Genomic DNA, 27,171 nt, shown 5'->3' with positions numbered 1-27,171 from the left:
GCTCAATCCCAGGACCCTGGGACCATGATCTGAGCCAAAGGCAGACGCTTAATGACTGAGCCACCGAGGCATCCCCCTGGTGTACATTTTGACTGTAAGTTGTTTTTTTTTTTAAGCAGTACATCTCTGATTCAACATATTCGTGGAAATTTTAACCATTGCAATAAGGCAAGAAATAAAAGGCACACAGATTGAAAAGGAAAAAATAAAACTGGCTCTATTTGCGAATGACATAATGATCTACATGGAAAGTACCAAGGAATCTACCAAAACCAAAACCAAAACAAACAAACAAACAACACTTCCAAATGAGTTTAGCAAGATTGCAGGATATAAAATCAACATAAAAACATCACTTGTATTTCTATATACTAGCAATAAACACAAAGAGGCTGAAATTAAAAATACAATGCCATTTATAATCACTCAAAAAAAGGAGAAATATTTAGGTATAAATCTAATAGAACTTACATGCTGAAAACTATAAAATACTGATAAAAACATCAAAGAAAACCTAAATAAGTGGAATACATACTGTTTTCATGGATTAGAAGACTCAACATAATAAAGATGCCAATTATACAACTATTTAAGCAGATTCACAGCTATATTTTTGGTGACAAAATATACACAATGATTTGTGGCATCTTTGTTGACACTTCCATGCAAACATACCAAGCGACAGCTAGCAAATGGTCAAGTTAAACCCTTACACTTTCACAATAGAGGTAACTGCTTCAATTCAAATGGCATCTATTTGGAGATGGAAATGGAAAATAACAATTATTATCAATTGTATTATTATAATACTCATTAGATATGACAATAATTATGGACAATACATGGAAAATGTGATTCTTAGCTGTATGACTGTGGAAAGTAAGCATGAAGAATAAAGAAAACATGACACCACCAATGGAACACAGTAAACTCCCATTAACTGAATACAAAGAAATGGAAATACATGAATTGTCTGACAAAGGATTCAAAATAATTGTTCTAAAGATGCTCAGAAAGCTACAAAGGACACAAACAATTCAATGAAACCAGGAAAACAATAAAAGAACAAACTGAGAAGTAACAAAGAGATAGAAAACATAAAGAACTAAACAGAAATTTTGAGGCTGAAGAATACAATGGCTATAACAAAGAATTCAATAGAGGGCTTCAACAGCAGACTGGACCAAGTGGAAGAAAGAATCAGTAAACCCTAAAATAGGTCATTTGAAATTATCCAACCAGAGGAACAAAAACAAAAAGAAAAAGACAGGAAGAGATAGACAAGGGAATAATTAAACATCAATAAAAGGAACAATCTGGGGCACCTTGGTGGCTCAGTTGGTTAAGCGACTGCCTTCAGCTCAGGTCATAATCCCAGAGTCCTGGGACTGAGCCCCACATTGGGCTCCCTGCTCAATGAGGAGTCTGCTTCTCCCTCTGACCCTCTTCCCTCTCATGCTCTCTCTCACTCTCTCTCAAATAAATAATGAAATCTTAAAAATAAAATAAAACAAAAGGAACAATCTATGCATTATTGGAGTCCCAGAAGAAGAGAGGCAAAGGGAGGCAGAACACATATTTAAAGAAACAATGGCTTAGAACCTCCCAAAACTGGTGGAAGATTTGCACATCCAAATTCAGGAAGCTAATAGGTCCCCAAACAAATTCAACTCCAAGAGATCTTCTCCAAGACAAAGTATAATAAAACTGTCAAAAAACAAAGACAGAATCTTGAAAGCAGCCAGGGAAAAGAAGCTTATCACTTACAAGGAACATCCATAAGGCTATCAGTGGATTTCTCAGCAGAAACCTTACAGGCTGGGAGAAGGTGGGATGATATATTCAAAGTGCTAAGAGAAAAACACTGCCAACGAAGAATACTCTATTTGACAATTATCCTTTAGAAATGAAAAAGAGATTTAAAGAAATGAAGACTTTCCCAGAGAAACAAAACCAATGCAATTCATCACCACTAGGCCTGCCTTACAAAAGATGCTGAAAGGAATTCTTCAAGCTGAAATGAAAGGATGCTAACTAGTAACATGAAAATATGAAAATATAACACACACTAGTAAAGATAAGTACAGAATCAAATTCTAAATACTCCAGTACTGTAACACGGTGATGTGTTAATCATTTAACTCTAATATAAAAGTTAAAGGACAGAAGTACAAAAATAAATATAGCTACAATAACTTGTTAATGGGTACACAATATAAGAAGATTGAAATTGTGACATCAAAAACATAAAATATGGGCATGTGTGTAAAAACAATAGTTTTTTTAATGCAATCAAAGTTAAGTTGTTATCAGCTCACAATTGACTGTTATATCTCAAAGATGTCTCATGTGAGCCTCAAGGTAACTAAAAGCAAAAACCTACAGTGGATGAACACAAGATAATGAGAAGGGAATCAAAGTATATTGCTACAAAAAAAAATCATCAATTCACAAAGGAAGACAGCAAGAGAGGAAGAAAGAACAAAGAAACTACAAAACAGCCAGAAAATAATGAACTATGGCATTAGTAAGTCCTTACCTATCAGTAATTCCTTTAAATGTAAATGGGATAATTCTCCAATCAAAAGACAGAGTGGCTGGGAGGAAAAGATGGCAGAGGTGTAGGGGACCCTCTTCCAACCAGTCCCCTGAACTGAGCTGGATATCTACCAGACCGCTCTGAACATACACGAAATCAGCGTGAGATCTCTACAAACAATATTGCAGGTGGCTGGTTTCGAGAATGAATAGGAGGAGGAACCCCCAAAATAGGAAAAACTCAGAGACTGTGACTTCTGCCACAGATTTACAAATGGATACAGATATAACCAAGATGTTGGAAATGGACTTCAGGGTGTAGTTATGAAGACGATAGCTAGGATGGGAAAATCGATTAATGGCAATATAGAATCTCTAAGGGCAGAAACGAAAGCTGAATTGGCAGAACTTAAAAATGCTATCAATGAGATCCAATCTAATCTAGACACTCTAACAGCTAGGGTAAATGAGGCAGAAAAATGAATTAGTGATCTAGAAGACCAATTGATAAAAAAGAAGGAAAAAGAGGAGGCCTGGAAAAAACAGCTCAAAATCAATGAAAACAGAATTAAAGAAATAAGTGATGCCATGAAACTTTCCAATGTCAGTATTATTGGGATCCCTGAGGGGGTGGAGAGAGAGAGAGGACTAGAAGATATATTTGAGCAAATCATAGCTGAGAACTTCCCTAATCTGGGGAATGAAACAAACATTCATGTCTGTCCTAGTGGCAGAGAGGACCCCTCCCAAGATCAAGGAAAGCAGGCCAACACCCCAGCATGTAATAGTAAAACTTGCAAATCTTAGAACCAAGGAAACCATCTTAAGGGCAGTTAGGGGGAAGAGATTCCTTACGTACAGAGGGAGGAACATCCAAATAACATCAGACCTATTCACAGAGACCTGGCAAGCCAGAGAGGCCTGGCAAGACATATTCAGGGTACTAAACGAGAAGAACATGCAGCCAAGAATACTTTATCCGCCAAGGCTCATTTAGAATGGATGGAGAGATGCAGAGCTTCCAAGACCGGCAGAAACTAAAAGAATATGTGACCACCAAGCTGGCCCTGCAAGAAATATTAAGGGGGGTTCTATAAAAGGAGAAAGACCCCAAGAGTGATATAGAACAGAAATTTACAGAGACAATCTATAGAAACAAGGACTTCACAGGCAACATGATGACGATAAATTCATATCTTTCAATAATCACTCTCAATGTGAACAGACTAAATGCTCCCTTAAAAGGGCACAGGGTTGCAGATTGGATAAAAAGACAAGACCCATCCATATGCTGTCTACAAGAGACTCATTTTGAACCTAAAGATACATCCAGACTGAAGGTGAAGGGATGGAGATCCATCTTCCATGCCAGCGGACCTCAAAAGAAAGCTGGGGTAGCAATTCTTATATCAGACAAATTAAATTTTAAGCATCTTAAGACTGTAGTTAAAGACACAGAAGGACACTATATAATTATTAAAGGGTCTATCCAACAAGAAGATCTAACAATTGTAAATATCTACGCCCCCAACATGGGAGCAGCCACCTACATAAACCAACTGTTAACCAAAATAAAGAGTCATATTGATAATAATATGTTAATTGTAGGAGACCTCAATACTCCACTCTCAGCAATAGACAGATCATCTAAGCAGAAAATCAACAAAGAAAAAAGAGCTTTGAATGACACACTGGACCAGATGGACGTCATAGATATATACAAAACATCCCACCCTAAAACAACACAATACTCATTCTTCTTGAGTGCACATGAAACATTCTCCAGAATAGACCACATACTGGGTCACAAATCAGGTCCCAACTGATACCAAAAGACTGAGATTATTCCCTGCATATTCTCAGACCATAATGCTTTAAAACTGGAACTCAATCACAAGAAAAAATTTGAAAGAAATTCAAACACTTGGAAGCTAAAGACCACTCTGCTCAAGAATGTTTGGGTCAACCAGGAAATCAAAGAAGAACTCAAACAATTCATGAAAACCAATGAGAACAAAAACACATTGGTCCAAAACCTATGGGATACTGCAAAGGTGGTCCTAAGGGGGAAATACATAGCCACCCAAGCCTCACTCAAAAAAAAAAAACAGAAAAATCCCGAATTCACCAACTAACTTCACAACTTAAAAAACTGTAGAAAAAGCAGCAAATGATGCCTAAGCCACACATTAGAAGAGAAATAATTAAGATTAGAGCAGAGATCAATGAATTAGAAACCAGAAACACAGTAGACCAGATCAACGAAACTAGAAGTTGGTTCTTAGAAAGAATTAATAAGATCGATGAACCATTGGCTAGACTTATCCAAAAGAAAAGAGAAAGGACCCAAATTAATAATTATGAATGAAAGGGGAGAGATCAAGATTAACACCAAGGAAATAGAAACAATTATTAGAAATTATTATCAACAACTATATGCCAATAATTTAAGCAGCCTGGAAGAAATGGATGCCTTCCTAAAAACCTATAAACTGCCAAGACTGAAACAGGAAGAAACTGACAACCCGAATAGACCAATACCAGTAACGAGATTGACGCAGTGATCAAAAACCTCCCAAAAAACAAGAGTCCAGGGCCTGATGGATTCCCTGGGGAATTCTACCAAACATTCAAAGAAGAAATAATACCTATTCTCCTGAAGCTGTTTCAAAAAATAGAAACAGAAGGAAAGCTTCCAGACTCATTCTATGAGGCCAGCATTACCTTAATCCCCAAACCAGGAAAAGACCCCATCAAAAAGGAGAATTTCAGACCGATATCCCTGATGAATATGGATTCCAAAATCCTCAACAAAATCCTAGCTAATTGGATCCAACAATACATTAAAAGGATCATCCACCACGACCAAGTGGGATTTATCCCCGGGATGCAAGGGTTCAACATTCGCAAATCAATCAGTGTGATAGAACACATTAATAAGAGGAGAGAGAGGAACCATATGGTCCTCTCAATTGATGCAGAAAAAGCATTTGACAAAATACAACATCCTTTCCCGATTAAAACTCTTCAGAGTATAGGGACAGAGGGAACATTCCTCAAGTTCATAAAATCCATCTATGAAAAACCCACAGCGAATATCATCCTCAATGGGGAAAAGCTGAGAGCCTTTCCCTCAAGATCAGGAACATGACAAGGATGCCCACTCTTGCCACTATTGTTCAACATAGTACTAGAAGTCCTAGCAATAGCAATCAGACAACAAAAAGAAATAAAATGTATTCAAGTTGGCAAAGAAGAAGTCAAACTCTCTCTCTTCGCAGATGACATGAGATTTTATGTGGAAATTCCAAAAGACTCCACCCCCAAATTACTAGAACTCATACAGCAATTCAGTAATGTGTCCGGATACAAAATCAATGCACAGAAATCAGTTGTTTTCTTATACACTAACAACGCAACTGTAGAAAGAGAAATTAGAGAAACGATTCCATTTACAATAGCACCAAAAACCATAAGATACCTCAGAATAAACCTATCCAAAGAGGTAAAGGATCTATATACTCTAGGAACTACAGAACACTCATGAAAGAAATTGAAGAAGACACAAAAAGATGGAAAAACATTCCATGCTCATGGATCGGAAGAATAAACATTGTTAAAATGTCAATGCTGCCCAGAGCAATCTATACCTTCAATGCCATCCTGATCAAAATTCCAATGACATTTTTCAAAGTACTGGAACAAAGAATCCTAAAATTTGTATGGAATCAGAAAAGACTCCGAATCGCCAAGTAAATGTTGAAAAAGAAAAAACAAAGCTGGGGGCATCACGCTGCCCGATTTCAAGCTATAATGCAAAGCTATGATCATCAAGACAGCATGGTACTGGCACAAAAACAGACATATAGATCAATGGAACAGAATAGAGAGCCCAGATATGGACCCTCAACACTATGGTCAAATAATCTTTGACAAAGCAGGAAAAAATGTACAATGGAAAAAAGTCTCTTCAACAAATGGTGCTGGGAAAATTGGACAGCTATATGCAGAAGAATGAAATTCGACCATTCTCTAACACCATACACAAAGATAAACTCAAAATGGATGAAAGACCTCAATGTGAGACAGGAATCCATCAAAACCCTAGAGGTGATCATAGGGCAATAACCTCTTCAACATCAGCCACAACAACTTCTTTCAAGATACATCTCCAAAGGCAAGTGAAACGAAGCAAAAATGAACTTTTGGGATGTCATTAAGATGAAAAGCTTCTGCACAGCAAAGGAAGGAGTCAACAAAACAAAGAGGCAACCCAAAGAATGGGAGAAGATATTTGCAAATGACACTACAGACAACGGGCTGATATCCAAGGTCTATAAAGAACTTCTCAAACTCAACACCCAAAAAACAAATAATCAAGTCAAAAAAATGGGCAGAAGACATGAACAGACACTTCTCAAAAGAAGGCATACAAATGGCTAACAGGCACATGAAAAAATTTCATCATTAGCCATCAGGAAATTCAAATCAAAACCACATCGAGATACCATCTTGTACCAGTTAGAATGGCAAAAATTGACAAGGCAGGAAACAACAAATGTTGGAGAGGTTGTGGAGAAAGGGGAACCCTCTTACACTATTGGTGGGAATGCGAGTTGGTACACCCACTTTGGAAAACAGTGTGGAGGTTTCTCAAAAAATTAAAAATAGAGCTACCCTATGACCCAGCAATTTCACTACTGGGTATATACCCCAAAGACACAGATGTAGTGAAAAGCAGGGCCACATGCACCCCAATGTTCATAGCATCAATGTCTGCAATAACCAAACTGTGGAAAGAGCCAAGATGCCCTTCAACAGACGAATGGATAAAGAAGATGTGGTCCATATATACAATGGAATATTACTCAGCCATCAGAAAGGATGATTACCCAACTTTTACATCCACATGGATGGGACTGGAGGAGATTATGCTAAGTGAAACAAGTCAAGCAGAGGAAGTCAATTATCATATGGTTTCACTCATTTGTGGAACATAAGGAATAACATGGAGGACATTAGAAGGAAGGGAAAAATGAAGGGGGGAGATCGGAGGGAGAGATGAACCATGAGAGACCTGGACTCTGAGAAACAAAGCGAGGGTTTTAGAGGGGAGGGGGGCGGGGGGATGTGTTAGCCTGGTGATGGGTATTGAGGGCACGTATTGCATGCGGCACTGGGTGTTACACGAAAACAATGAATCATGGAACACTACATCAAAAACTAATGAGGTACTATACGGTGACTAACATAACATAATAAAATTAAACTAAAAATAAAAGACATAGAGTGGTGAAAGAATAAGAAAAACAGAAAAGAGACCTGAGTTTATGCTGCCTCCAAAAGATTCATGTCAGCTCTATGGACATACATAGGCTCAAAGGGAAGGGATAGAAAAAGTCCACACTAAGGGAAACTTAAAGAAAGCAAGGGTACCCATATTTAGAGCAGACAAAGCCAGACTTGAAGACAAAAACTGCAATGATACACAAAGAAGAATTACGTAAACCATTATACAAGGATGAAAGGGTTAAAGGGTATAACAACTGTAAATATTTATACACCCAACATTGGAGTGCCTAAATATATACAGCAAATACTTATAGGTCTGAAGGAAAAACATACAAAACAATAATAGTAGGGGACTTCAAAACCACACATTCAACAATGGATAGAACATCCAGACAGAAAATCAATACGGAAACATTGGACTTAAGCTGTACTTCAGACCAAATGAACCAAACATATATAGAACATTCCAACCACCAACAGAAGAATACACATTCTTTTCATCAGCACACAGGACACACTCCAGGATGTGTTAGGTCACAATTCTCAGCAAATTTAAAAATACTGAAATCATACCAAGTATCTTTTCTGATCACAATGGCATGAAACTAAAAATCAATAAAAGGAAAAGTGGCAAATTAAAAAACATGTGGAGATTAAACAACATACATCTGAACAATCAATTGGTCAAAGAAGAAATCAAAAGGGAAATAAATAAATATTTTAAAACAAATGAAAATGGAAATGCAACATACCAAACCTTATGGGATACAGCAAAAGCAATTCTAAGAGGGAAGTTTATAGCAAATAAGTGACCACATTTAAAAAAAAAAAACAAAGAAGACCTCAAGTAAACAACTAACCTTATACCTCAATGAATTATTCTAAAAAGAAAAAACTAAGCCCAAAGTTAGTAGATGGAAGGAAATAACAAAGATCAGAGCAGAAATACATGAAATAGGGAATAGAAAAACAATAAAATACTTCAACAAAACTAAGAGTTGTTTTTGTCAAAAGGTAAAATTAACAAACCTTTAGCTAGACTTAGCAAGAAAAGAGAGGACCCAAATAAATAAAATTATAAATGAAAAATAAGATATTAAAATGGATACTGCAGGGGCGCCTGGGTGGCTCAGATGGGTAAGCATCCAACTCTTGATTTTGGTTCAGGTCATGATCTCAGCATCATGAGATCAAGCCCTGCATAAGGCTCAGCTGAGTGTGGAGCCTGCTTAAGATTCTCTCTCTCCCTTTCCCTCTGCCCCTAACCCCTATCCCCAACTCCCATATGTGTGCACACATGCTCTCTCTCTAAAAAAAAAAAAAAAAAAAAAAAAAAGCCAGATACCACAGAAATACAAAAAATCATGAGACTATTATGAAAAATTATATGCTAACAACAGCACAACCTACAAAAAATGGATAAATTCCCAGAAACATACACCTAGCTAGACTGAATTATAAAAATATAAGAAACCTGAACAGACCAATTACTAGTAGGCAGATTGAACCAGTAATCAACAATCTCCCAACAAAGAAAAGCCAGGACCAAGTGGCTTCGCTCATGAATTCTACAAAATATTTAAAGAAGAATAAAATGCCAATTCTTCTCAAACTCTCCCAAAAAAAATTAAGAGGAGGGAACATTCCCAAACTCACTTTATGTGGCCAGCATTACGTAGATTCCAAAACAGGTAAGGATACTACAAGGAAAGAAAACTCCAGGCCAATATCCCTGATGAATATAGATGCATAAATGCAAACTGCTGCAGCCACTCTGGAAAACAGTATGGAGGCTCCTCAAAAAGTTAAAGATAGAACTAACCTACCTACAATCCAGCAATCGCATGACTAGGTATTTACCCAAAGAATACAAAAAATACTAATTCAAGGGGTTACATGCACCCTGATGTTTATAGCAGCATTATCTAGAGTAGCTAAATTATGGAAATAGCCCAAGTGTCCATTGATTGATGAATGGATAAAGATGTGATATATATATATATATATATATATATATATGATACGATACACACACACACACACACAATGGAAATAAATCTTGCCATTTGCAAAGACATGGAAGGAGCTACAGAGTATTATGCTAAGCAAAATAAGTCTGAGAAAGACAAATACCACATGATTTCACTTACATGTGGAATTTAAGAAACAAAACAAATGAGCAAAGGGAAAAAGAGAGGCACACCAAGAAACAGACTCTTAACTATAGAGAATAAACTGATGGTTACCAGAGGGGAGGTGAGTGGGGGATGGGTGAAACAGGTGATGGGGATTAAGGAGGGCACTTGTGATGAGCACTGGCTGATGCATGGAAGTGTTGAATCACTATATTGTACACTTGAAATTAATATTATACTGTATGTTAACTGGAATTTTTTAAAAAATCAGTTGTTTTTCTATACACTAACAATGAACTATCTGAAAAAGAAGTAAAGAAAACCATCCCATTTACAATAGCATCAAATACAATAAAATACTTAGAAGTAATTTTAACCAAAAAAGTAAAAGATCTATACACTGAAAACTTTTAAGATATGGCTGAAAAAAATTAAAGACACAAATAAATGGAAAGATATCTTATGTTCATGGATCAGAGAGTTAATATTGTTAAAATGTCTATACTACCCGAAGCCATCTATAGATTCAATGCAATCTCTATCAAAATTCCAATGGCATATTTCACAGAAATAGAAAAAAACAACACTGAAATTTGTATAGAACTGCAAAAAAAACCCCTGAAATACCCAAAGTAATCTTGAGAAAGAACAAAGCAGGAGGCATTACACCTCCTGATTTCAAACTATATTACAAAGCTATAGTAACCAAAACAAAACCAAAACCAAAACAACACAGTGGTACTGGCATAAAAACAGACACATAGACCAATGAAACAGAATCAGAAGCCCAGAAATAAACCAATGCATATAAAGTAACTAATATTTGATAAGGAAGACAAGAATACTCAATGGGCAAAAAGCAGTCTCTTCAATATCGGTGCTGGAAAAACTGGATACGTATATGCAAAAGAATGAAAATAGACCCCTATCTTTGACCACTCACAAAAATTAACTCAAAGTAGATTAAGAACTTATATGTAAGACCTGAAACCTTAAAATTCCTAGATGAAAACATATGACAAAAGCTCTCTGACACTGATTTTAGAAATGATTGTTTAGATATGACACCAAAAGCACAAGCAACAAAAGTAAAAATTAACAAATGGGACTACATCAAACCAAAGAAACTTCTGCAGAGCAAACGAAACATACAACAAAATGAGAAGGCAATCTACCAAGTGGGAGAAAATACATCCAAGCCAAATATCTGTTAAGGGGTAGTAATACCCAAAATACATAACGAACTCATACAACCCAGTAGCAAAAAATAAAATAATCCAATTTAAAAATGGGCAAAAGACCTGAATAACATTTTTCCAAAGAAAATATACTAATGGCCAACAGATACATGAACAGCTGCTCAACATTACTCATCATCAGGAAAATGCAAACCAAAACCAATAAGATGTCACCGCACACCTGTTAGGATGACTATTATTGAAAAGACAAGAGATAATAAGTGTGGTAAGAATGTGGAGAAAAGGGAACCTTGTGCACTACTGGTGGGAATAGGGTAAACTGGTACAGCTACTGTAGTAGACCGTATGGAGATTCCTCAGAAAACTAAAAATAGAACTACCATATGATCCAGGAATTCCACTTCTGGGTATATATCCAAAGGATACTGAATCACTAATCCTAAGAGATATCTGTACTTTTATGTCTATTGCACCATTATTCACAATAGCCAAGACATAGAAACAACTGAAATGTCCACCAATGAATGAATGAATAAAAATGGGGTATATGAATATTATTTAGCCATAAAATAAAAGGAAATCCTATCATTTGTGACATAGCTGGACCTTGAGGCCATTAAGTGAAATAAGTCAGAGAAAGACAAATACTGTCTGATCTCACTTAAATGAGGACTCTCAAGGAGTCAAATTCACAGAAGCAGAGAGTAGAATGATGGTTGCCAGGGACTGGGCAGTGAGAGAAATTATGAGATATTGGTCAAAGCATACAAACTTCCAGAGAAGTTCTGGGAATCTAATATATAGTAGGATGACTTTAGTTAATGATAGTGTATTCATACTTGAAAGTTGCTTGAACTGTGGATCTTAAATGCCACCATAACAACAACAGAAAAGGTAATTATGTGAGGCAAAGGATGTGTTAACTAACCTTACTGTAGTAAACATTTCACAACATATACAGTATCAAATTATCATATTGTACACCTTAGATTTACCCAATGTTGCATGTCAATTATATGCCAATAAAGCTAGTGGGGAAAAAAAAGAACTGTTCCAAACAAAGGAAAAAAAGGAAGTCATGCACATTAGAACTGTGAAAAGTGAGAACTACCTGTATAAAGAACTCAACAGTAAAAAGAAAACCAAAATCAAATTAGAAAATGGGCAAGATATGAACACACATTTCACCAAAGAGAATATACAGATAGCAAATTAGTACCTGAAGATATGTTCAACATCATTAGCCACTGGGAACATTCTAATTAAAACCATTAAGATACATCACTACATCTATTAAAATAGCTAAACTCCTAAATCATGACAATATAAAATGCAGGCAAGGATGTGGAGAAACTGGATCTCTCATACACAGCTAGTGAGAATGTACAATGGTACCAACATTCTGGAAATTAGTTTTTGACAGTTTCTTTAAAAAACTAAAATATACTTACCATACAACCCAGCAACCATAGTCTTAGACATTTATCCCAGAAAAGAAACACACAGAAATGTATATATGAATGTTCAGAGATGTATTTGTAATAGCCAAATGATGGAAACAACCTAACACCCTTCAGTAGGTGAAAGGCATATCAGTGACCACTGCTCAGAAATAAGAAAGAACAACTCCTGACACATGCAACTGTTGCATGGATCTCAAGGGAACTATGCTACATGAGAAAAGCCAACCTCAGAGGTTACGTGTTATGTGATTCCATTTATATAAAACAGTAGTTACCCCTTATCTGCGGGGGATATGTTCCAAGACCCCCGGTAGATGCCTGAAACCAGAGATAGTACCGAACCCCATATATATTGTTTTTTCCTATACACACATACCTATGATCAACTTTAATTTATAAATTAGGCACAGTAAAAGATTAATAACTAAAACAGATAACTATTATTTAGTTAGTATAAAAATAAAAGAGAACCATTATAACCATACTGTAATAAAAGTTATGTAAAATGTAGTCTCTCAAACTACTACTGTACTCACCCTTCTTTTTCTTGTGAAGATGTGAGATGATAAAATGCCTACGTGATGAGGTGAAGTGAGGTGATGACACTGTGACATAGCGTTAGGCTACTACTGACCTCTTGACATGATCAGGAGGACCGTCTCCCTCCAGCTGTTGACCATGAGTAACTGTAACCTGCAGAGAGTGAAACCGCAGATAAGAAGGGTCTACTGTATTCTCAAAATGACAAAATTATAGAACCGGAGAGCAGATTAGTTGCTTACCAGGAGCAGGAATGGGGAGATGGAGAAGGGGACACTGTGGGTGTGGCTATAAAGGTGTAGCACAAAGGATCTTTGCACTGATGGAACGGTTTTGCATCTTGTCTTTGGTGGTGGTTACACAAGTCTACTTGTGATAAAATTGCATAGAATCATACACACACACTCACAGATGAGGGCATGTAAAACTGGTGGGAAATCTAAACAAGACTGTAGGTTGTATCAATGTCCTGGTTTCAATATTGTCCTATAGTTATATAAGATGATGTCATTAGGAGAAATTGGGTAGGGAACACCTGGGACCTCTCTAGTAGTTTTGCAACTTTCTATGATTCTGTAATTATCTCAAAATAAAAAGTTTAAAAAGTACATGATCTGAGTCAGTCATGCCACTTTTAGTAATTTATCTAAGATACACTCTTACATATGTACAAATACATATGTACATAGATGTTTACTGCAACGCTGTTTATGATGGTACAGAATTGTACTCAACCCAGAGATGCTTCCACAGTGTTGGACAGCCACAGTGTGAAACAGTACACAGCCAGTTCAAAGGAAAAAGATATTTACAATATGTTTACTTCAATTTAAAAAAAATTAAGGACAGAAAAAACTGAACAAACATACAATGATTTCCAAGATATACTTTTAGGTGAACAAAGCAAAATGCAGAAGAATGCTAAATATGTTGGGACATCTGGGTGGCTCAGTTGGTTAAGTGCGGCTCAGGTCATGATCCCAGGATCCTAGGATCAAGTCCCGCATCGGGCTCCTTGCTCAGTGGGGAGTCTGCTTTACCCTCTGCCTGCTGCTCCCCCTGCTTGTGCTTTCTCTGACAAATAAATAAGTAAATAAAATCTTTAAAAAAAAAAAAAGAATGCTAAATATGTAAAAGAGAGAGAGATATTTATATATTAGACCATTTAGCTGCAAACTAGCTCTGGAAGGTTCCTGGGAATCTGACACAGTGATCACCTCCTTTTGTATTTTTTTTGAAGCATGTGAATAAACTAGTATTTATTGATCTAAAGATTCCCACAACCACCACCATGGTTTCAATCAGGTCAGCTACCAAAACTCTACCAAATCATTCTCTCGTTTCCTTCCACACATTCACCCCAGTGTTGTTTTTCTCATTTGCTCTTTCTGAAACTTCAAATATTTATGTGAACCATAATTCTAACACAGTGGTCCTTCCTGATGAAACACAGCTTCTAGGAAGTAGTTTATTCCTTACTTTTAAAGAAACCTCTCATGAGCAGCATACCCCCATATATCAGTCAGAATCCGGTCAGGAGACAGGAACCCCATCAGTAATCTTGATAGAGAAAATTTGATTTTCTCTAAAATTGGTTGAAGAAGATTCTAATAGATATAGAAACTAGAGAGAAGTTATTCCTTCTATAGTGGTGGGAGAATAAAAAAGAAAGAACTTCATAAGAGTCACCGCACTCCCCACCCTACCCCAGTGAGTCAGAACTCATTAGAGAGGGCATGGCTCACACAGAAACAGAGACTATCAGTCGTGGAAAGGCGGAGCTGGCCTAGTTGGAGCACCTCATCAGGTGATGGAGTCCCTGGAGGTTGGGGGTGGGTTCCTAAAGTTGGTCTTTAGGAACTGTTCCCTTGAGCAAAGTAGCTTTCAGGAAGGTGTGGGCTGCAGATGATCAATGAAGGCCGTTGAATGGGTGCTCCCAGACCTTCTGCATGCTCATCTGCTGCTGATGGCAGCGAAGTCAAACACAGGACACCAGAAACAGAAAAAGAAACTCTTCTGTTATGGCCTTATGTTGTTCCTCCAGTGACAGCTTAACATCAAGCCTGTGCAGGAGAAACCTGTACAGGGTCCAGTTTCGACATTGCAAAATCAGGCCAAGAAGGGTGGATTTAGAGCTGAGAGACAGTAACTTGTTAACTGGTCCACCTTACCATCTTGAAATATGATTAATTACAGTGCACTGGTGCTATAAACATACAGAAGAAAAATGGGAATACTTACTTCTTATTGGATATTGGTATACCTTTGTTTAGTCTTTCATATATATTTTATTGTGTTTCATTTCTTCCGAGACAATCTCTGTGATAATCCTCACATAGATTTCTTTAAGGTTTTAAAGTGAGGTAGATATCATATATGTGGGAAATGAAGAGTTGGTTTTCCATTCTTAAATCAATCAACATAGATGACATTGATGCAAACACATCTATCTCTGTTCCATTGGTTTTAAGAGCATTAAGTACGGTCTGATTTTTTTTCTCATATGGGACAAGACTAACATTGGCAAACAATGGGCAGAAATCACAAAAACACAAATGTGTTATTTGATAAGTACAGATGTACATTTCACAGGTGTGAATTTGAACTGTCTTGAAAGGTAAGAACATCTATACAGGGAAAGGAACATTTACTAAGGCATGGAGCTATGAAAAAGGATGGCATGTTGAAAGACTGCAAAGCGGTATATGTGGACCTAAGTTTTTGGGACGGAAGCATTTGATGAGGTTGAAAATATAATCTGGCTTCAGGTTTTCAAAGTCAATGACTCTCAAAATAGTGCATCCGTGAATCACATGAGAATCTTGTTAAATATGTGGATTCTTTAGCTTTCTCACACCACAAAAACCCATTCAGTAAATTTGAAATAAACGTCAAGGAATCTGTACTTGAACAATTACACAATTCACCCCCACTTTGGAATGCTAACGCTCCTGGTCCACACACTTTTTGATAAATACTGTATGAAAACATTTTTACTTAATGCTATTGGTCCCCAGGTAGGGCATGCACACTCCACGGAGCATGCAAGATGATTTAGTCGGGTGCAGGAAGAAGACACTAAAATATATATTTGCAGTTAAATTAAGCTTTATTAATAGTTAATATATGAATTGACACAGATGCCTTCACTTGATCTCTATACAGTACAAGGTGAATTGAGGGAAGAAAAAGACCGGACAGTGCAATTCTCATTCCCTCATCCGGCATGGTGTGACAGACAACACTTTATACTTTACAAAATAGAAAAGTGGCATAGAGAGATCTCTGAGAAAAACAAAACAAAATGAACAAACAAAAATACCTTAAAGATAACAGTAATAATGGAAGCAAGTGGGAACAAGAAAATGACAGAGTTGACCTTTCTCTTAAAACTAAATTAGCTCTTTGCCAAATAACAAGGTTAGAAATTGATCAGAAGTCAGATGATCAGAAGTGTGAATGAACAAGAAAGTAATTACTGCTGGGAAAAAACTGCTATGGAAAGAACATTTTAAAAATGGTTATTGGAAAAAAATTTATTTTGTGCTTTTGCAGCTGAAAACATAATACCTATCAAAATGTCCGTATCTTCACAATTTAACAACTTGGAAATAATTTCCTGACCTATTTAAAAATCTCCAAAACCTTAATACAATGTTTTGTTTTTTTCTAAATATTCCAAAGTGCGTTAGTGGGTTTTAGAAAGTTATTTGTCGGGGCACCTAGGTGGCTCACAGTCCGTTGAGCGTCTGCCTTCAGCTCGGGTCATGGTCCCATGGTCTTGGGATCAAGCCCAGCATCAGGTTCCTTGCTCAGCGGGAGGACTGCTTCTCCCTCTCCCTCTGCTTGCCACTCGCCCTGCTTGTGCTCTGTCAAATAAATAAATAAAATCTTTAAAAAAAATGAAAAACTTATTGGTCAAAAATATAGAACTTCCGATTAGTTGCAAGAACAAGTGTTGTTCATCTTCCATAAAATCATTTTTCTCACCAGGGATAAGAAATTTAGGATGCTTTCCCTCTTTACTCCCTGCTCAGGCCTCACTTCCAGGTTTTACTGAGATAGCTTAGTAGTTAAAGCTAATGATGAGATTTTCCAGGTAGTATGTCTTTCCTGCTTCAAGAATACTTACCACTTAACATTACAAATTCCCACTCTACCACAGAATACAAGTCTTTATTTGTTTGAAGCTCTTAAAAGTTCTAATGTGCATTTTCTTCAACTGAGGTTACTTGGGAGATACTCTTTGGATCCTTGCATAGCCTCAAGATAAATGGTCTCAACTGGGAAACAGATTTAGTTGTAGCCATTCTCTAAAGCTTGGAGGTTTGATTTTTTTCCTTTATAAATTCCTCTCTTTACCCTGATATTGAAGAATTCGAGTATCTCCTCCTGCATGTCTAACAAGCATCTCAAACTCAACATTCCCCAAAACTCCTGATTCCCTCAGCTGCTATCATCCCCAAATCTGACCCTTACACAGTTCTTTCCTAGCATAGTAAGCAGGAACTCCATCCCTCCGATTATTTAGGCAAAAGCCAAAACAAAAAACCTGATTGTTGACTCTATTATCACACACCGCACCCAATCCATCTACTTTTAAATTATTTCCAGAATCTATTTGTCACGCCTCCACCAATTACCACATTGGTCCAAGCCCTAATGATTTACCTAAATTACTGAAATATCTAATGAGCTGGTCTCCCAGCTTCTGCCTTTACTCCTCAGTCTATTTTCCAACAGCATTGTGACTCTTGAAACTAAAAGTCACATGAGGTCACTCCTCTGCCCAAAAACTCTCCAGTGGCTTCCCATATGTACAAATGAATAAAAGCCAAGGGCTTTACAACAGTCTACAAAGCCCCACATAATCTTTTCTCCTGCTGCCACTCCGTGCTCACTCTTACTGTTCTTGCTCCCTCAGCTCTACCCAAGGCGCCTCTTTGCCAGTCTTTGAGTCGCAGCTATGATACTACCTTAAGGTTTTTAAACTTCCTGTTCGCTCTCTGGAGTACTTTCTCCCCAGATATTTATGAGGTTGGTTCCCTTACTTCCTCCAAATTGCTGCTCAAATGTCACCCCATATAAAATAGTAAATCTTGCCTCTACCTTATCCCAACACTGTCACTTTATCACTTATTCACGTGTGACAGATTTATTCATCTTCTCATTGTCTACCTCTTCCTACTCAATGAAGGCATGGCGCAATGCTTTGTTCACCCTGAATTCTGGCGACTAAAACAGTTCTTAGTGCCATGAAGTAGACAATAAATATTTGAATGAAATGTCCACCTAGGTGTCTTTCATGCCCTTGATGTTACATGGAACCTATATAGCAAGAACCCTTTCAAACCGTGTAACTGTCCTCTAGTATTTACGAATTAAGTCTGTTTCCTTTTTTCTTCACTTATTCACGTTAAATATCCTAAACTTTTCTTTAAGGTGTTTTCATTTTTACTACAATCTCCAGGTCTTTGGGTTTTGCTTTTCTAGAGAGAACTACTACTGCACAAATTCCAGGCCACTAATTTGGTCCTCAAGATGGCCATTTCCCACTTTTACTACATTTTAATGTGTTGGGCTTTTAATTTACAGAAAGTTTACTTCACACTGTGAATTTCCTCATGTGCTTTTTCAAAATTAAAGTTGTCATCCATCTCTACCAGCAATTCTTTTTCACCACCACCCACTTCTGAGGTTTTTTTTGTTGTTTGTTTTTTAGGCTTCTCTAGACTATTTTCCTTTGTCGGCTCATTCACCCTTTGGCACAAGTCAAACTGTGGGACAGTCTGAGAGGCAATAAACCCACGAGCAATACAAACAAGCCAGTTACCTCTGCTTCTGTGGGCTGAGGATGTGTTAACCAGCAAGCTGCCAGGACCCAAACAAACAGGAACTGAGAGCCCACCATGCAGTAGCCCAGCAGGTACTCTGAAGCTAGTCTTCCTAGTACCACACATGTGGACTGCACTCTTTTCCTCTAATTCCATGAATCGAGAGTGAGGTGCTCATATTCAAGCCACCTCCCTAGAACCCTGTTTAAGATGAAAGGTGCAACCCAGTTTAAATGTGGGTGGAAGGGATAAGTACAGGGTATGACAGGATAAAGACACAAACTAGAGAAGAAACAGTAATAGGGCAAAACTGATGATAGTGGGGGGGAGGTTGTAGGAGAACACATATGAATAGACAAGTCCTTGATGGATGACAGGACATTTAAATCACTGTAATAGGAGGAAAGAAAGATTATTATATGCACACGTTTTTGAGATACAGTATTGAGAAGTCCATGGCTTGTTTCCTCCATCAAGAATACGTAAGGTCACTTCTGGGTGAAGACAATGACGTACGATCAGAGCTCCATCACACTTAACAATTGGTAGGGGAGTGAGAAAAAAGGAAAAACAGTAAACCATCAGCCACCAAACAAGAAAAGACACATACCACCTCATGTTAACAAGGAAACCAAAGAAAGAAACAGATTCAGGTAAGATTTAGATTAGGCTCAAAATAACATCTAACCCACCTCACTGTAGGAAAAGAAAGCTGACAACATTCCAAGAATTCTCAACCACAATCTAGAACAAAACAAACTGAGAATAAGAAGATGCCCATAGAAAAGTCAATGAAAAAACCCTTTACAACCTCCAGTACTTCCAGGTATTCCTTTTTTCCAGTACCCTGTAGCCACTTTGGGAACCATTCATGGTGTTCTCCCTCAGAAATGAGATGTACATACAACTAGGAGTTTGGGCACGTTATGGACCCTCAGAACAGAGTGGTGCTCAGGTCTTCCAAAAAAAGAACTTTATCCACTCCATTAACATTACACTACAGAAGAGGCAAAGAATACAAGAACTAGCCTGATGTGGGAGCAAATTGGGGAAAGTAAGACTCAGAGAAGGTAGAAAGGCTGTCAGAGAGGACTTAGTACAATAAAAGCCCTCATAATCTGTGCTAATGGAACATGCACATAATTAAAAAAAAAAAAGTTAGAGGAGGGCATTGAAATGATCTATACCCTTAAAAAAAAATCCTGAAATATCTAAATGTACATTCACTGATCTCTTGATACAAAGCCAATGATTTTGAGCATGGGTCCTTAAAGTTCATGCTATCCATTTACAATTTTCTTGTTGCCATCGACCTGAGTCATAGCCTGTGGCTCTCTTCCCTGCCAGCCCTATTCTTGTCGTTACTTCAACACTCACATGAGTAACCACGGTCTCAGATCTTTGACTCCAAAGAGCTCTTCTATCTCAGTCACTTCCAAGTTCTTGACTTTCCCTCATCAATACCCTATCACCTCTGAAATCTTGATTTCATATATCCCATCCTCTCTTCTCTTTCAGACTTACTTTTAGCTTCATTTCACTGAAGATTTCAGTTCATGGATCAGCCCCACTTTCATACAATCCACCACCTCCTTTATATTGTTTATTCCTTGAAGAGCTAAGATTCCATATCCTGGTACTATAAATCATCACTTGTGAGTATCTTCACCTCCCCGGCCTGCTTTTACTTCCATCAAAAGTTGAAAATCTATTTTTCTCTACACCTGCAGTCAAGCCACTAAATGCTGCTGGAGAAATTTCATACCACAGGTTTGCCTAGTTTCACTTAAATTTATGTATAAACCCCCAAAAGATACATCACTGCCCAAATCCTACTACTTTTTTTCCCACTGAGCTGGAGTTCCCATATAATTTCTTCTTTCTCTTCAAATTCCTACATCAACTACATTAATGCCCCCCAGTTTATTTCATCATCAGTAACCCTTACACTTCCTTTTTGTACTCAATGGTGTATAATGAAATAAAAACACATAACTAAGAATACAAATACTTTAAAACTGTTTTACAGTCAAAATGCCATAAACATTAGTGATGCCCAATAGGGCTAAAATAATCGAATAAGCCATGAGAAAGCTCATTTGATCTTCCCCAACCATTACACACACCAACTTGATAAAATTTCAAACTATTCCATTTTAAAGAAAAACATATATTATTTAACAATTTTAAAAAGAGAAATTGATGCCATTACCATATTTACATTTTTAACATGGTAAACTCCATGAATGCAGTTCTTCTTTGAGTGTAAATTACCATATTTTATCACAGTGAATGTTGTGTAACTCAATGGGTTTCCATTTGGAAATTTTTGGTAAATCAAGTACAGTCCAAAAAAATATTCAAGTGTGATTAACCAAATCTCTGATTTCTTCTTTCTTATATAGCCTGAGCCCTATTTACATTAGTTGTGTAGTATAAATCAACATTCTCTGGATGATGAATTATAAACTATAATTCTGTGACAAAGTACCTACAAATAATTATGACTCAACAATACATCCTTCTCTAGAGCTACTTTTTATGTTAAACACCTGATCATTACACGATTAAATAAAAATGGAAAGTGTTTTAGAAAATGAGAGGAAAAAAAGCTTATTTGGCAATGTGCTGTTATATACTAGCACCTCTGAGCCTTGAAAAAAATCCAACAGCATCTACAACTCTTGCTATATCTATTTTAGTTATGTGAATGCTCATCTGCCTAAGAGCAGATGATCACATGAACAGAAGAGCAGGATAAAACATATTTAGTGGGCACTTATGAACTGAATGGAAATTAAGTTTGAATAGGGCCCATTAAATTCTTCATTAAAGAAATTTCATTGCAAAAGAGTCACACATTATCACTGGCACAACCAATAGGATGATGCTGTTAATGGTTTGATTATATGCAGAGTACAGTTTGTTTTCAAACTATAAAATGTTAAAATCAGGGTACTCAAACTGTAAAGATGATTAATTCTATTAAAACAATAAAGGAGATAGTAAATTGGACCATAAGCAAACTAAGCTCAATAGAGCATGTGGCTTGGTACTTTTAGGAAGAACTATGATTCTCTACGTTATCTAACTCATTAACAGAAGACTATAAATGTACTTAACTCATTAGTTTTCAAAGTGAAAACTCACATTGCATTTATTTTCAAAACAGAAATACTATGCCTGAAAAATCTCATAAATCCTTTTATGGAAAGACGGTCAACATCCATATCCTACCCCATAATACAGTTTCCGTATTCTTGGTTGAGTGTGATTTTTTGGCTGGAGGGATGAAGAGCAGGGTAGAAGTGGGGTGGGCATGTCCCCAAGACTGTTGAAGTAAAGTACTACAAAATGTTTTATTTACAATTAAACTTTAAATTTAAAAATCCACTGAAATGGAGTAAGAATCACCGAACATTTTATCAGATCACATGGCCCAAATTTAAGCTCCATTCAAGAACCACTTTGCTTGAGAAATAATACAAATTGGTGGCTAAACAATCATTTATAGTGCCTACACCATGTAAATGAACTACATTATATATAAAGCACTATAATCAAACTTGGAGGTTAAGTAACTTTTAGTAAACTTAAACTGGATAGAAAGGGAATTCAGTAGCAAACAAAATTCTCAGATACATCATTTACTTAAAATTGACATAGCAGCCCCCACTTTTTGAATTTTGGCAATAAAATTTCATTAGCTTTACTCATTTAAATGGCATACATTTATAACTCCCAAGATACTCTAATAAACACTACCTAAAATAATACATATAAGCCCAAACAGATCAATGACCTGGAAGTATTATTGCCTATTATGCATTTACTAAATTCTTTATACACCTATTTATACATTTTCAATTTTTCCTTAGTTATTCCAACATATTAATATAGAAACCATGCTGGCACCACAATACAGCCAAATGTGGCAATGGATAGGCCAGAATATATAGGACACAGCATTTCAAAATTCCTAATCCAGTTCTTAATTTAAGTCAAATTCAGTCATTTGTCCTTTTATAGTTAATTTACTATGGTTAGGGTAACCAATTGACTATCAAATCCAAGTGAATAAAAATTCAGTCAAGTAATATTAAGGTGCATGTAATTAAATTTATTTTCATGTTTTAATTTTGATTAGCTTTTATAATATACTGCTGGTCTCAAAAACTAATTAGTTCAACAACTAAGACTCAGATAATCGTTATCTGACAAAGTGGCACTTTATTTCTGGCCACATATGTATATCCTATCATCATTTCTATTGTTAATACCAATAAAATGGAATTGTTATATAGTAAGAAATATGTCAACTAAATATGCCCTCCCCACCCTCCAAAAAAAATGTATCGCTTTAACTTTGTTAGGAGTCACAAAAATTTTTATTTAGGAAAAATATTTCCTTCAATGTTTGATAATGAATTTTATTTAAATGAATAATTTACTTTTACTTTTCTGTGCAGACCAATTAAAAAGTATGCCTCTTCCCTTTCATAAGCAAACTCTAATTCTGCATGGCAGATAAGAAATTAATACTTTACTTTCTTCTACCTTAAAAACTAATTATGAAATTTTCCTCATTATGAACTAGTTATTTCTGTATGGATTGTTGCCATGCTGCTGTTAAAAAAAAGTTAGTAAAAGATATGGACACATGGGAAACAAATCATAAACTGTAATACTAGTTTATAATGAAATATATTAAACATTGTTTAAATATTAAACAGCAAAATACTCCTATATTAAATAAATAAGACTTGAATTTGTCATGTGGAACTGTAGACCAATACCATCAATAAGGGGGATGGTCTAGTGTAAAAGGTGGTCATCAAAAGAAAAAAAAAAGCAGGAAAGGAAAGAAAAGAAAAAAGAAAAAAGAAAAAGGAGAGGAGAGATGAGGAAAGGGGATGAGGAGGAAACATTTAATACTGGCACTGTTTTCAACAACAAATTGAATCAGTGATTCTCAATCCTTTCTGAACATGAGATTACCTAAAGAACTTTTTTAAAATACTGATGATCAGGTCTCAGCCCAAATTAAATCAGAATCAGGAATCAGGCAATAGTATATTTAAAAGGTCCCCCAAATGATTGTAATGTGCAGTCAGGGTTGAGAGTTACTGACTGAAACCAACAAGCTTCTTAATGTACCTGACTCAGAAGAGGGTCCTATAAAGAAAGAAATGGAATTTTCTTTTACCAGTGGGACAAGACAAGGGTGTCTCCAGTTAACAGTAACTTCCGGGTAAGTCAAGTTTATTAATGCATACCTCATTTCCGTTAAAATATCTATGTATACCTCTTCATTCCCTGTAATTCTGTATTTTCAAACTCTAAGACCTAGTCAAAGAGTACTTTTTGTAATAAATCTGTCACACTGAAAATTCATTCATGCATATAAATTATTTACTGAACGCCTACTATGTGCAAGGCACAGTGATAGGTGCTGCTGTAGGACTTGGGAGTCATGAGATAATGATTGGCTGAAAAAAATTTGTTTTTGGAATTAATGGCTATTAAATTAATTACATGGACCTAAATAAGGGACCGAACTACTGAAAAAAGAAAAAGAAAATAAGTACATACTAAGGGTCTGATTTTAAAATACATAGCACAGCATATTTGTACTTTTCCTAATGTTCCTTTACAGTATTTCCAGAAGCCTTTGAATATACATAAGGCAAATTCAAGATAGAAAAATAAACCCTGTTTAAAGTAGATGTTCCCAATTTTAACCACACTCTGTATCAAGTAAATTTCTTATATGACATAAGTATAAATACTAAAAATCTTTATAGAAAGGTAGTTCTTGTCCACTTGTAGTAGTCTTAACAAGTAATCTTACATTAAAATATCACAGATTCTAGTCCTCGACGATTTCATCATGGAGAAAGTTTATACAATACATAATTTATTTTGAAGACAGTTTATATGCTGAGAAATTTTAAAGTGAACAAATCTGAGTTCTCTTTTGTTTTCAAGAAGAGAGGATGCAAAGAATGGAAGGGGGTAGAATCTGTTCAAACCTTATAAATATCCTACAATCTAATAATTTAAAATGCTGACTGCTTTTCTTAAGAACCTAGTGAATTCCATACGAATAAATACTTTTCCTATTCACTACTGGTATGGACTTTTGTGATTAAAAATAAATAGTAAGTGCTTCTCATTTTTATGATAGCATTAAATTTCAAAATGAGGCTAGGTAATGTCAGCATAACATAAGGAGGAGCTAAATGTTTACCAAAAAAAAAAAAAAAAAAAAAAGCTGACCTAAGAAAAATCACTTGGTGGGGGGGGGATAGAGAAAAAAATGACACAAGATGAAAGATCAGCAACGATCCTAATGGCAAAAACTCTTTAGGGGAGTAGAGGTTCCAAGTTGCTTTTAAGTAATAAAAGGTGAAATCAAGACTCAAGGAAAATGCTCATTCATTTGTACCTTGGATGCAACACTCTAAAGTAGAGAAGTAGTAAAATATTTTACTAAGTTAAAATATAGGTTTTATATTTTATACGATATTGAACACGCACATAAAAATACCAGTGTTTTTATCTTGTTTCTTTTCAGACACTTAATTAAGCAAATGTGTTCTTTGGTGTCTGGGGGAATTTATCAATATTTAGGGATAATGGAAGATAAGAATTCCAAGATCAACATGCCTAGAAATAGAAGTCTCAAAATCCTACGCCATACATATAAAGTAAGAATCAAAGGTGAACTTATGAGAAAAAATAAGAAAGTTAAAGTTACATTGCAGTAGGACTAATATATTTCCTTCCCCCAAACATACTCTGGCTCCCAAAATAAAAAGTACTATAGCCTAACAGGTTTTTAATCTGTGTTTTGAGATTTTTCAAGTGGAAAGATAGCACAGATAGAAATATCATTCTAAGTTTTAAAATCACCAAAGTCAGTGAGAAGAATGTACATTCATTAAATGTATTCATTCATTTTAAGTAAAGAAGTCTTGAAAAGGCTGAACAGTTCAACCAAAGCTGAAGAATTGTTCTTGATTTTTCATTTTTCTTTTTTAAATAAAGAATAGGTACAGTATACATACAGTTGACATTCTGATTCATTCAAAATAGTCACATCCCTTTGCTAGTTTTGGAAGTTCCAGAGACTAAAATTTAATATCATTCATAACATAGTATTTTCAATAAAAGGAATTATAGAGCACTGAAAAATCAGAAGATGGCCTAGAGAGGCTTTTAACCTCTAAATATACACACATTTATAACCTGTATTTATTTTCTAAAGAAACAAATTTTAAGTAATGCTAATTTAACCAATGGAGAAAAAACTTCTATCAAAATATACAATTTCCATTACAGACTAGAAGGCTAATATTAAAAAAATAGTTGTAAGCCAAAAAGTTTGCTTATATGGATGACAAGCATCATCCCTTTGAAGCATAAAGCATCAAATAAGGTCTTATAAAAGATCGATCTGTGACCTTCTTCATTTGTAAGTTCTTGATAAATTCATAAAGCTTGAGTCTCAGTCTTTAGGTCAAGGTATATCCATGCTTCTTAATCCAGATCTCCAGAAAAAAGGGAAACCAAGTAAAATTCAGAATCTCAAGTGGGATTTATGCTTTACCATGTACCTGAAAAATAATATTATAATAGGTTATAATGATTACAGGAATTGTAGGATTTTTAGAGTATTACATGTAAAAATAAATTAACATTTTAACTTAAAATTCAAAAATGTACAGGGTGTTTTGTTTTCTAAAAAACTGGAAACCTGATACTGTACTTTGGAAATACAGAATAAGAACTTCTGAAGCCAGAAAAAACATTCCTCTTATTAAATTCTTTAATCTCAGAGCTTCTGGCTAGAATAATAAATGTTTCTCTTTAATATATTATCAGTTATAATCACTGGGTTACCTCAGTCACCTCTGACTTTGGAAAACCCTTAATATTCAGCAAGAGACTTACACCAAGAAAGTGACAGATTTTAAAGAGCACCTCAACGAGAATAAATTTAGTGGTATTATGATCATATGCTGTTCTTAAATTTTCCAATTATAAAACTGATGTTACTGTAAAAAGGCTTTAAGAATCCTATTTACAAAAGTAATTAAAATAAATTCAAAAACTGAATTCCTTTCACAAGTTACCCATAACAAATCCAGTCAGTGACCTTTTGATG

General features: G+C 35.8%; 1 protein-coding gene across 4 annotated transcripts in view; it reads right to left on the bottom strand.

Moving 5' to 3' along the window:
* Positions 1 to 27,171, bottom strand: part of CDC73 (cell division cycle 73) — a 199,926-nt gene that overhangs the window by 66,972 nt on the left and 105,783 nt on the right. For 2 of the 4 annotated variants that reach the window (XR_015766571.1, XR_015766572.1), the window contains exon 16: positions 13,164 to 13,320. Coding sequence is in view for 2 of the 4 variants with exons in the window: in XM_028104681.2 (XP_027960482.1) it covers positions 26,584 to 26,620 (37 nt within the window). In the remaining 2 variants the exon portion in view is untranslated. Of the gene's footprint in view, positions 1 to 13,163; positions 13,321 to 16,257; positions 26,621 to 27,171 lie in introns of those variants that run through there. The other 2 variants (XM_028104683.2, XM_028104681.2) reach the window with 1 other exon arrangement.

The sequence above is a fragment of the Eumetopias jubatus genome, unplaced genomic scaffold (assembly GCF_037043125.1).
Source record: "Eumetopias jubatus isolate StellerSeaLion01/CBP00866 unplaced genomic scaffold, mEumJub1_p1.0 scaffold_12, whole genome shotgun sequence".
Classification (NCBI taxonomy): Eukaryota; Metazoa; Chordata; class Mammalia; order Carnivora; family Otariidae; genus Eumetopias; species Eumetopias jubatus.
Note: the sequence above shows the minus strand (reverse complement) of the source record. Positions and strands in the feature narration are given on the sequence as shown.